This window comes from Theropithecus gelada, chromosome 2 (assembly GCF_003255815.1).
Source record: "Theropithecus gelada isolate Dixy chromosome 2, Tgel_1.0, whole genome shotgun sequence".
In the NCBI taxonomy this organism is placed as follows: Eukaryota; Metazoa; Chordata; class Mammalia; order Primates; family Cercopithecidae; genus Theropithecus; species Theropithecus gelada.
The window spans coordinates 192,385,829-192,399,495 of record NC_037669.1 but is presented as its reverse complement, the minus strand read 5'-3'; the positions used below and the strand labels follow the sequence as shown (position 1 = coordinate 192,399,495).

At 35.8% G+C, this 13,667-nt stretch overlaps 1 protein-coding gene across 7 annotated transcripts in view; it reads right to left on the bottom strand.

Annotated features, from left to right (window-relative positions):
• Window positions 1-13,667, bottom strand: part of DLG1 (discs large MAGUK scaffold protein 1) — a 280,132-nt gene that overhangs the window by 117,253 nt on the left and 149,212 nt on the right. For all 7 annotated transcript variants that reach the window (XM_025376048.1, XM_025376049.1, XM_025376050.1 and 4 more), the window contains one exon: window positions 3,833-3,886. In XM_025376048.1, coding sequence (XP_025231833.1) covers window positions 3,833-3,886 — 54 coding nt within the window. The remainder of the gene's footprint in view (window positions 1-3,832; window positions 3,887-13,667) is intronic.

The window sequence follows — 13,667 nt, the reverse complement described above, 5'->3', positions numbered from 1 at the left end:
TATATACCAACAGTGACCAAACTGAGAAACAAATCAAGAACTCAACCCTGGGCCGGGCACGGTGGCCCACACCTGTAATCCCAGCACTCTGGGAGGCCGAGGCGGGTGGATCACCGGAGGTCAGAAGTTCGAGACCAGCCTGACCAACATGGCGAAACCCTGTCTTTACTAAAAATACAAAAATTAGCTGGGTGTGGTGGTGCATGCCTGTAATCCCAGCTACTCGGGGCAGGGGCTTGGGGGGTGGGGGCTGAGACAGGAGAAGCACTTGAACCCACAGGAGCTGGAGGTTACAGTGAGCTGTTGTGCTACTGTACTCCAGTCTGGGCAACAGAGTGAGACGCTGTCTCAAAAAAATAAACACATAAAATAAAATAAAAACAAAAATTATTCAACCCTTCTTACAATAGCTAAAGGAAAATAAAATACTTAGGAATATACCTAACCATGGAGGTGAAATACCTCTACAAAAAAAAACTACAAAACACTGCTGAAAGAAATCACAGACGACATAAACAAATGGAAACCCACCTCATGCTCATGGATGGGTAGAATCAATATTGTGAAAATGACTATACTGCCAAAAGCAATCTACAAATTCAATGCAATTCCCACCAAAATACCACCATAATTCTTCACAGAACTAGAAAAAATTCTTAAAATTCATATGGAACCAAAAAAGACCCTCCATAGCCAAAGTAAGACTGAGCAAAAGGAACAGATCTGGAGGCACCACATTACCTGACTCCAAACTATACTATGAGGCCATAGTCATCAAAACAGCATGGTACTGGTATAAAAATAGATACACAGAATGAAGCAGAATAGAAAACCCAGAAAGAAAGTCAAATACTTAACAGCCAACTGATTTTTAACAAAGCAAACAAAAACATAAAGTGGGGAAAGGACATCCCATTTGACAAATGGTGCTGGGATAATTGGCAAGCCACATGTGGAGAATGAAACTGGATCCTCATCTCTCACCTTATAAAAAAATCAACTCAAAATGGATCAAAGACTTAAATCTAAGACCTGAAACCATTAAAATGTTAGAAGATAACATCAGAAAACCCTTCTAAACATTGGCTTAGGCAAAGACTTCATGACTAAGAACCCAAAAGCAAATCCAACAAAAACAAAGATACACAGACGGGACTTAATTAAACTAAGAAGCTTCTGCACAGCAAAATAAATAATCAGCAGACTTAACAGACAGCCTACAGAGTGGGAGAAAATCTTCACAATCTATACTTCTGACAAAGGACTACTATCCAGAATCTACAGGGAACACTTTTACACTGTTGATGGGAATGTAAACTAGTACAACCATTATGGAAAACAGTACAGAGATTCCTTAAAGAACTAAAAGTAGATCAACCGTTTGATCCAGCAATTCTACTACTAGGTATCTACACAGAGGAAAAGAAGTCATTATATGAAAAAGACACTTGCACATGCATGTTTATAGTAGTGCAATGCACAATTGCAAAATTATGGAACCAGCCCAAATGCCCATTTTTCAATGAGTGGATAAAAAATATATGATGTGTACACACACACCCACACACACCCCCACACCACGGAATACTACTCAGCCATAAAAAGGAATGAAATAATGGCATTTGCAGCAACCTGAATGGAACTGGAGATTATTATTCTAAGTGAAGTAACTCGGGAATGGAAAACCAAACATAGTATGTTCTCACTCGTAAGTGGGAGCTAAGCTATGAGGATGCAAAGGCATAAGAATTATACACTAGCATTTGGGGACTCAGGGGAAAGCATGGGAGCGGGGTGAGGGATAAAAGACTACACACTGGGTACAGTATACACTGCTCGGATGATGGGTGCACCAAAATCTCAGAAATCTCCACTAACTTATTCATGTAACCAAACACCACCTGCTCCCTAAAACCTACTGAAATTAAAAAAAAAAAAAAATCCAAAAAATAAAAAATAAAATCCTGAAGTTTCCCATCCTTTAAAATTAAACAAAGAAAAAAGAAATAAAAGGCATCCAGAGATAAACTATCTCTATTAGCCAATGATATGATCCTGTATATAGAAAATTCAAACTACATAACTACTAGAGGTAATAAATGAGTTCGGCAAGGTTGTGCGATGAAAGATAAACACCTAAAAGGCAACTGTATTTCCATATGCTAGCAATAAAAACTCCAAAAATAAACAAAACAATTCCATTTATAACAGCATCAAAAGAATAAAATACTCGCTGGGCATGGCTCACCCCTGTAATCCCAACACTTTGGGAGGCTGAGGCAGGTTGGATGACTTGAGCTCAGAAGTTCAAGATCAACCTGGGCAACATGGTAGAACCTTATCTCTACCAAAAATACAAAAAAAATTGTGGTGGCACGTGTCTGTGTTCCCAACTACTTGGGAGGCTGAGGTGGGAGGATCATCTTGAGCCTGGAAGGTGGAGGCTGCAGTGAGCTGAGATTGTCCCAACACACTCCAGCCTGGGTGACAGAGTGAAATTCTATCTTTAAAAAAAAAAAAAAAAAAAGGAGAGGAGCGAGAGAATACTTACAAATAAATTTAACAAAAGAACTCCAAGACTTGTATACAGAAAACTGCAAAACATTATTGAAAGGAATTACAGAAATACACCCATATGTTTACAGTTAACTTATTCTCTATATGGTTGCCAAGGCCATTCGATGTGGAAAGAAGAGTCTTTTCAACAGTGATGCTATCCACACACAAAAGAATGAAGTTGGACTTCTACTTCACATTACAAAAATCAACTCAAAATGAATCAAAGACCAAAATGTAAAAGCAAAACCGTAAAACTCTTAGAAGAAAACTTAAGTATAAGTCTTTGTGATGTTGGATTATGCAATGGCTTCTCAGGTACAATACAAAAAGTTACAAAAGAAAAAATATTTTAAGAAGCATTGATTTTTAGACTCAATCATTATCATGAAATTGCATTTTCTAAAGTTTTATCCACTTACACTTCAACAAAAATGTATCAGTATATTTTTACCCCATACTGTCACCAGCAGAATGTACTGATAAACTTTTTGATCCTTTGGTAACATAATGTTTAAAATGTATTAACTGTTTTAATTTGCATTTATGTTATTACTCACGTTTTTCTACTTTTTCACCTTAACAAATTATGTTGAGATATACACATACCATAAAATCTACCTTTTTAAAGTATGCAATTCAGTAGTTTCTAGTTTATTCACAGAGTTGTGCCATCATCATTACTCTCTAATTCCAGAACATCCTTACTGCCCCATAAACAAACCCTGGACCTATTAGCAGTCACTCCCCATTCTGCCTACACCCACCACCTGGCAGCTGCTAATCTACTTTCGGTAGGTATGGATTTATCTATTCTGGACCTTTCATATAATAAAATTACACAATAAGTGGGCTTTCGTCCCTGATCAATTTAAAATGACAAAGTTATAACTAATTATTTTAGTATATCCGAATGCACAAAAAAACCTGGTTACTAAAAATCCAGTCATTCAATTAGACTTCTAAAATGATTTAAATATATGGCGTTGTGTAAGTGACCAATGGTTAGAGACAACCTTTTGTGAAAGTTAGCCATCGTAATTTCAAAATTAAACTATAAATTTCTATTTAAAAATTTCTACTTTACATAAGGAAAAAAAAAAAACCAAAGGAGGACATATTATTTCATTTACTGTAGCTATTACAGCTATAGATTATAGTGACAGGACATCTTAAGAGAAATGTATTAGAGAAAATTCCATGGTCTTCGTATTTGTATGAAAAACTGAACAGGAAAGGCAGAATTACTTAAACGTGGGGAGGAAACGGAACTTACATAAGTTGGTGTTTCCAAGCTATCTGTGTTGACCAGGACTGGAGGAGGATTTGCCTTAAAAAAAAATTGTCAACGTGTTAGCTTAACAAGAAAACAAAAACATTACACGTTAATGTTCACAATGTTAGAGGCACATGAAAGACTTGCTTGCTATTTCTTAAGTTATAATCTTATATGAGCTTTTTATGTTAAATAATATATCCTTTTTCCAGCCCCAAACAGAAAAAATTATGTATAAGCAGTTAAAATAGATTTGCTTTTAAGAAATAAATTGTTATTTCTGCTAAAACAGTCATGATTTTCTTAAGTTTTACAAAGATCACCATAGCCTTCTCATAAAATCCATGAATATTCTTTAATGTAACCAACAACTCTTCCTAGGTTGCTCAGAAATCATTGTTTTCTATTCCCAAGGATACCATAAAGATTTCAATCATTTCATCACTCAGGAAAAAATTCTTCCCACAGTGAACTGTTTTTATACGGGGGGAGGGGGGGAAAATAAGTCTATCACAGAAATTAATTGTAAACTTTTAGAAAACTAAAAATACACTCTTAATGTAAAAACCCCTGATTACTTTCAGCTGCAATGATAGCTTTCTACTGTTATTCTAGACCACTCACAGAATTAACAGTGATCTATTACGGCAAGAAAAATAAGCAGAATAACACACACCTAGTTAAGTTTGGATTGAAAAAAGTCTTGGTTTTCTGGTTAGGTTAGAAATTATGATGTATATGAAACTAAAGAATACAATGCAATTAATACCAAATGAAAAATATATTAAAAAACTGATGTAATTCCCCTCAAATTTCTTTCTTCTGCATATTTAGTTATAAAAGTATCAAGTCAAATAACAGTTTCAGAGAATAAAAAAGATGACTATCATTTAAACAAACTTTAGAAGATATGCTTATAAACATTAATAGTTCTACTTAATTAACTAAAGAATTATACATAAAAGCTGTATAAAAGAACATTATAACACAAAATAACACTTTCTTCCAAATATATAGGCTTTTAATAATGGTGAATATTCAAAGTTCAAATAACATTATTTTTGGCACAGTGCTATAGCTAAATGATATGATAAAATGCTTAGACAACCTAGTTTCATGGTTAAAGAATTATACGGTATGCATTTGGGCTATATCAAGCAGTAAGTTACAAATGAGTAGCTAATACTTCATTATATATAAACATAAAATTAAATATAATACTTCATGTTTAGTCCCACCATTGATTAACAGTCTACCTTTGAATAATTCAGTGAAAGTCCATTTAACAAATAAAAATTGTACTTACAAAATTGCTATTTAAGCAAAGTTACTCAACTTACAGACATTTGAGATTTTATGAATATTTCAAATTACTTATTTCCCAATGGCATATTGAGAATACTCAAACATAATATTTTACTTTGCTAAAAAAATTAATACAACTTCACTTTATTCTGCTTAAGCAATTACAGAAGAAGAGGGCAAGAAAGAATAGGATATTTAAAGTTACAAAAGAAATCACATTTTTAAAACACTATGGCAAGAAAGTCTTTTGGTCCCTTGGCCGATTTTTTTTACCAAACATGCAGTGGAGAAAGTTGGTTTTTATCAAAATCTGATTTATACCATAATTATTATAATGTTAGCTGCTTATCAGTCCCAACTCATCATCACTGTATAGAAGTTACCTTTTGATTCTATTCATTTAGAAAGTATTGCTAATATTGAAATACACATAAACAAAATGACATAAGATGTTTTATTTACTTCAAAATAAAACAATGGAAGGCTGGGAGTAGGAGGGGTTATGGATCAAATAGAAGTACACGAGTTGATTGCTGTAGCTGGTGATGGGTATACATAGAGTTAATCGTACTATTATTTCTACATTTGAGTATTTTTGAAAGTTTGCATAATAAAAAGTAAACCAAAAAATCACTTTGAGCCAAGTACTCAGTTTTAAAGCAGTTAATAGCTAAAGTAGTTGTGAAATAATCTGGGTCAGTGTTGCTATTAAGATGCTGGCATTCAGGCCAAGCGCAACGGCTCACGCCTGTAACCCTAGCACTTTGGGAGGCCGAGGCTGGTGATCACTTGAAATCAGGAGTTCGGGGTGAGCAAAATTATGTTTCTTAAGCCTTATTACTGATGCTTGGGTCAAATTATTTAGGAACTTTTTAGTTCCGCCTTCTGGAATATCCTTGCCTTTTTACTGCCTCTACCCCCAATCTCTAAGTGAATTATAGGGCTTCACTGTTGTCCAAGTTGGAAATATACACAATGGTATATAAATTTTAGTAATAGACTAAGCATTTCTATAGCTTCCTATGGTTTGCAACATATTTTCTTTTATATTACTTCTCTAGAGCCTCACACAGTCCCCCTGGGTAAAGACGGGTGTTGCTATCTTTTCACAGATGGAGAAAATGAATTTCAATAATAATTGTGATTTACCTACACTCAAATGTCACTGAGTGGTAGAGGGAGGTATAGAGAGACCTAGAACCAGGTCTGAGATTACAGGGTCACTTGAACCAAGGTGCAGTGAAGGGTTTTTCTTCATTTGAAATAATTTCACGTAGACTCTTTCCAAGTCTTTTAGTTGTAGTTGTCTGATTTTCCACGTTACCTGTTCTACTACCCGCTGTCTTGGTTAAGGATCCCAAAGTCTTTTTTTTTTTTTGAGACTGAGTCTTGCTCTGTCGCCCAGGGTAGGATTTTTTAAGTCAAGTTTATTGGCTGAGCACATGGCTCACCCAAATTTTACCATTCTATTTCATTAACAAAGGATCTTGTAGTGTTTGCTGCTGTAACAGACAGAAGCAACCTTACAAAGTTTCAGAGGGCAATATTATATTTTTAAAAATTGTGTTAAATTCTAAGATCTAATTATTTTTAAATAGGTCAAAATAGTTTAGAAAATGCACTTTTACAGTGTGCACTGTATTTTTCCTTCTCAGCACTGATCAAAGTTTCATTATGTTATTTGTCTAATGTTTCTTCCTCCTCTACTCAATTATAAACAAGTGCTTTACAAATGCTTTTCCAATGCAGAACTCACAAACCCCAGAGCATACCTCTTAGATCCTAATTTGAGACACACTGCATTCAAAGTTAAATGCTATGACTGAGGTGATCACTGCAGGTTAAAATGACTGTAAAAACAAATGCGGTGGATTCTGGAAAGATGGTAGAGTAGGAAGCACCACAAATCTGTTTCTCCACCTTGAAAACAATTTCAGTGGCAGCATCTGTCTGATGTAAATATTTTGGAACCTGGAGTCTACTGAAGGCTTGCAACTTCCAGGTGAAGGCTTGGACAGTAAACTGTAGTTAATTTCAGTCACCTGCATGCAGGTTTAGCACAGGAGCAGCTACCCACACTCCATCCCTCAGTCAACTGTGTGATGCTTGCACAAGTCACGGTGGGCAAAGAAAATTACGTTCTCCAAATATTGGAGATCTGTGCTCTAACTGCTGCTTCTCATCACAAAGGTGCAAACAGGCTATGGATACTGCTGTTTCACCTCCTCCTCACTGTTGCAAACCCCACCCAAACCTCCCAGGCTGAACTGATTTCCAGGAGATTTAAAGAGCTGGAGCCTCCCCTTCCTACACACCAATTTAATTTTCTTTTTCCCCTTTTGGGAGCCAGACATTGAAGACTAGGACATTAAAAACCAACCACATATATAGAGGAAATTAGAAAGTCACTGTGCATGCCCAGGGGAAGGATAGGCTCAGAAAACATCTAAGAAGACCCTACGTTTACACCTGAGGCTGATCTTTGACAGCCTAAAACAATCACAAAAACAGTAACAACAAAAAAAGAAAATGCTAGAGAAGAAGGAGAATCTGATTTTCAGAGTCATCAAATTATTAAATTCAAGTGTGCTGTTTTCATGGGAAAAAGAAATTCCAAGGCATACAAATAAACAAGAATAAATGGCTTATTCAAAAAAGAAATACAAATCAACAGAAACTGTCCCTTAAAAAAAAATAAGGCCAGGTGTGGTGGCTTACGCCTGTAATCCCAGCGCTTTGGGAGGCTGAGGCGGGCAAATCATGAAGTCAGGAGTTTGAGACCAGCCTGGCCAACATAGTGAAACCCAGTCTCTACTAAAAATACAAAAAATTAGCAGGGTGTGGTGGCGGGCGCCTGTAATCACAGCTACTTGGGAGGCTGAGGCAGGAGAATCACTTGAACCCAGGAGGCGGAGGTTGCAGTGAGCCAAGACCACACCACTGCACTCCAGCCTGTGCAACAGAGCGAGACTCCATCAAAACACAAACACACAAACAAACCAACCAACCCCCAAAACCTGATAGCAAATCTACTAGACAAAGGCTTTTTTAAAGAACTAAAAGATGTGAATGAAAGCAAGAAAATGCTGTATGAACAAAATGGAAATACCAATAAGGAGAAATAAAAACTTATAAAATTCAGGAACTGAGAAGTACAATAACTGAAAATTCAGTGGAGGGATTCAAAAGCATATCTAAGTAGCTAAAAAAAATTAGTGAACATGAAGACAGGACAATGGAAAGTATTGCATCTGAAGAACAGAAATAAAAAAGATTAAAGAAAAGTGAACAGAACCTAAGGGACCCATGAGACATCATCAAGCAGACCAACTAATGCACTGTGGGAGTTGCATGAGAAAGGAGAGATAAAAGAGTAGAAAAAAATATTTGAAGAAGTAATAGCCAAAACCTCTCAGATTTCATGAAAAACATGAATATAAACATCCAAGAAGCTCATCATGAAATCAGACTCACACTGAGGCACATTATACTTGAACTGTCAAAGGACAAAAACAAAGGGAGACTTTTGAAAGCAACAAGAGAAGTGACTTGTCACATACAACAAATCCTCAATGAGAATATCAGCAGACTTCACGTCAGACACTCTGGAGGTCATAAGGCAGTGGGTGGAAATAATGCTAAAATAAGAGGAAAAAGAAACCAAACCTGTCAACTAAAAATCCTGTATCCAGCAAGACAGTACCTCAAAAGTAAGGGGGAAATTAAGATGTTCCCTGATGAACAAATGCTGAGGGAGTTTGTTATCACTAGAACTGCCCTGAAAGATGTGCTAAAGGTAGCAGTTCAGGTTGAAATGAAAGAAAACTAGACAGTAACTCAAAGTCACATGAAGAAATAAAGATCTCAATAAAGGCAAATACATAGGTAATAATAAACACTAGTTAGCAGTGTTGTAACAATGGTTGTGTATATTCACTTTTGGTTTTCCACATGATTGAAGAGACTATATTACATTTCCAAATTAAAAAAAAAAAAAAACTTAGCCTAGCCAGGCATGGTGGCTCACACCTGTAATCCCAGCAATTTAGGTGGCCAAGGCAGGCAGAGATGGCTTGAGCCCAGGAGTTCAAGACCAGCCTGTGGAACATGGTGAAACCCCATCTCTACAAACAAAACAGAACAGCAGCAACAACAAAAATTAACCAGGTGTGGTGGGAACATGCCTGCAGTCATGGCTATTCAGGAGGCTGAGGCGAGAGAACTGATTGGGCCTAAGAGGTTGAGGCTGCAGTGAGCGGTGATGGCACCACCGCACTCCAGCCTGGGCTACAGAATGAGATCCTGCCTAGAAATAAATAAGCCTAATATTAATAAATAAAGTCAATATTAGTAAATAACGAAAATCAATTATTAGTTTAAAAGCTAACATTGTAACTTTGTAACTTCATATTTTGTCTCGTACATAATTTAAGACACTAATGCATTAAAAATTATTAGTTTCTGGTTTTGGGCATACACTATATGAAAATGTAATTTTGTGACATCAACAATCGAAAGGGGTTGGGACAGAGCAGTTAAAGGGGCAGAGGTTTTGTATATTATTGCAGTTAAGCTTGTATAAATTGAGATTAGAAGTGTCTAGGATGTCAAATGTAACCCCCTTGGTAACCACATAAAATATAACTAAAGAACAGACTCAAAGGAAACGAGAAAGTTAAATGTTTCACTACAAAAAATTAATCAAAGACCAAAGAAGACAGCAATGCAGGAAATGAGGAACAAAAAGCTACAAGGCATATATATAAAGAAAACAAACAGCAAAATGACAAAAATAAGTCCTTCCTTACCAATAATTACTTTAAATGTAAATAAACTCTTCAATCAAAAGACAGAAATTGGCAGAATAAAAATTTTAAAATGTTCCAACTACAAGCTGTATACAAGAGACTCACTGTAAATCCAGACACAAATATGCTGAAAGTGAAGTATAGAAAGGGATATTCCATGCAAATAGTAACCAAAGGAGAGCAGGAGTGGCTGTACTCATAAAAGACAAAATAGACTTTAAATCCAAAAAAAGGTTATGAGACAACAAAGGTATTATATATTAATAAAAGGTTCAATATAGGAATATGTAACAATTACAAAAATTAACGCACCTAATAGCAGGCCATCAAAATGTAAGTAGCAAAAATGAGACAGAATTGAAGAAAGAAACGGTTCTACAATAATAGCTGGAGACTTCAATACCACATTCTCCGTAATGGGCAGAACAACCAGACATATGATAAGTAAGGAAATAGAGGAGATGAACAAACACAATATACCAAGGGGACACAGAACTCTAACAACAGAACACACATTCTTCTCAAGTGCACATGGGAATAGAAGGAAACTATGTCAACCTAAGAAAAACCATATACAAAACCTCACAGTGAACATCATACTCAGTGCTGAAAGACTGAAAGCTTTTCCTCTAAGAAGAGAAAGAAGGCAAGTATGTCTGCTTTCACCACTTGTACTCAACATGACCACTAGCTGAATAGTTGAAGTTGTAGTCAAAGCAATTAGGCAAGAAAAAGAAATAAAAGACACCCCAATTAGAAAGGAAGAAGCAAAATTACTTGTTCACAAATGATATGATCTTATACGTAAAACACCCTGAAAGATTTTACACAAAAACTGTTAATAATTAAACCAATTAAGCAAAGTAGCAGGATACGAAGTCAATACCCAAAAATCAGTTGTATTTCTTCTAACATTGAACAATCTAAAATGGAAATTAAGAAAACAATTCTGTTTATCACAGCATCAAAAAGTACAAATTTTCAGAACACTGAGCCTCCTAAATGCTAAAAAAAAAAAAAAAAAAAAAAGAATTAACTTCATCAAGAAGGTAAAAAACTTGTAAAATGAAAACTATAAAACATTTATGAAAGAAATTAAGAAGACATAAATAAATGGGAAGGGATCTATGGTTACAGATTGGAAGATTTATTATTGCAAAAATGTCAATATTACCCAAAGTAATCAACAGACTTAATGCAATTCCTATCAAAATTCCAGTAGGGTTTTTAAAGAAACAGAACAACCCATCCTAAAAGTCACATAGAATTTCACGGTACCCTGAAAGTCAAAATGATAATGAAAAAGAAAAACAAAGGTGGCAGGCTAACACTTCCTGATTCCAAAACTTACTACAAAGTTACAGTAATAGAAACAGTCTGGTACTGGTGTGCAGACAGACATATAGAAGAGAATAAAGCAGAATCCAGAAATAAATGCCATATACAATAATCAACCTAAAACGGATCATGATCTAAATGTAAAACCTAAAACTATAAAACTGTTAGAAGAAAATACAGGCTAAAAGTGAGACAATGGAACTGACAGTGATTTCTTGGATATGACACAAAGGTACAGGCAAAAAAGAAAAAATAGGTAAGTCATATCTCTGACAAGACGGGAGACCCAGAATGCACAAAGAACTCCTAAACTCCAACAATAATACCAAACACCCTAATTAAAAAATGGTCAAGGAACTCATACAGACATTTTCTCAAAGAAGACATACAAATGGACAATAAGCACATGAAAAGATGTGTCACTAATCATTATAGAAATGCAAATCAAAACTACGAGATGTCACCTCACACCCATTAGCCTGGCTACTATTAAGAAAACAAAATAAAAAGTGTTGGTGAGGATGTGGAGAAACTGGAATCCTTGTGCACTTCGGTGGAAATTTAAAATGCTACAACCGGCTGGGCGCGGTGGCGCACACCTGTAATTCCAGCACTTTGGGAGGCTGAGGCGGGTGGATTACCTGAGGTCGGGAGTTCAAGACCAGCCTAACCAACATGGAGAAACCTTGTCTCTACTAAAAAAAAAAAAAAAAAAAAAAAAATAGCGGGGCATGGTGGCGCATGCCTGTAATCCCAGCTACTCGGGAGGCTGAGGCAGGAGAATCACTTGAACCAGGGAGGTGGAGGTTGTGGTGAGCCAAGATCGCGCCATTGCATGCCAGCCTGGGCAACAAGAGCGAAACTGCATTTCAAAAACAAAAAAAGGTCCAGAGGCAATATGATGCTCTGTTCTGGACATACCTCTAATGTAATTACTCTCACATTATGTGGGAGCTATTTGTTAAACTTGTCGCTTGCACAAACACCTAGTAGGCTCCTAGAGGACAGAGAATGTTCTATTCATCTTCAAAGCACATATTCAAATATCAAAAAAGACCATGCACAAAAAATTAGCTCTAAAGCATTTTCAACAATATTTTAATTACATGTAACTTTTCAGAACTGATAGAAATAAAGGTTCAAAACATCTAGTTTTAAAACAGAGTATTTACTCTAGGGTGCAAATAAGCCTTTGGATTTAATAGGCTGGAATCACAGAGATTATGTGTTTACACTCCCAGTAAGAAGAACTAGTAACTGTTACCTACTCTGTACTCAGTTTCTATGTGGAGAAACTGAGGTTCTCAGAAGTTGAGTAATTTCTACACCATCACACATGTAGAAACAGGTGAAGCTAGGAAGTGGTGGAGTCAGGTATGACTATACTATAAAGTTCATGCTCTTTCTGCAATATTAAGCAGCCATTGAATATTATCTTTCTGTGCCACTCTGTATGATAAGTGTAATTCTGATTTGTAGAGGGCTTTCATAAAGTACAAACAATATGATCAATATGCAAGTACTCTGAAAAGTGTAAAAGTGTTCTACAATGAAAGACTATATACTTTTTAACAAGTTATTATCTATGTATCTTTCTAATTTGCCTGACTCTCAAACCCATTTTAAAGGAGTCAGGTTGCGCTGCCCCCATTTTAACAGATGAAGGAGGAGAAGACTCAGACAGGGTAACTTGTTTGAGTGACAAAGACGGACTAGACTCTAAATCTTCTCTTCTGCTTTTATTTCTAATACATACTAATGCATCTAAATGTAAAGTAGTGGATCTTTCAAGAATACATATTCACTTAATATGTTGAAATTGGGTTATATGTTAGCATGGATTTTAAATTTCACTTAGGGACAGACATTTTAGTCCATTATTTTAATTTTATAACGTACTTGACTAATTAGGAACACACTTATTCTGGAAAATGAGGTCCACTCATTGGCTTCTCACATAACACAACAAAAATGGTAAAACTCTCTTTCATGAACTTCTGTAGCACATTTAAAACCTAAAGTGAAGCTATGCAGAATAAATAGGTCTTTTTTGTGTGTATCCTCCTCAAATATCCTCATTTAAACAAACAAATAAACAAAACAAAACTTGTTCCTTAGTTTCCTTTCTCAGAGAAATATGAGATAATACTAAAAATATGAACAGCCAAGATTATGTGGCAGTACTTGACACGCATTAAGTATCCTCTCAATCACTGTAAAACACCTCAAGTTAGTACTCCTGTCTATCTTCAGTGTTACAGATGAGTAAATGGAAGTTCACTGTGGTTAAGTAAAGTGTGTAGTTACATAGGTTAAGTGGTAGGACTGGAATTCCAACCCCAGGTCATTCTGACTTCAAAACCTATATTTTTATAAGACTATGC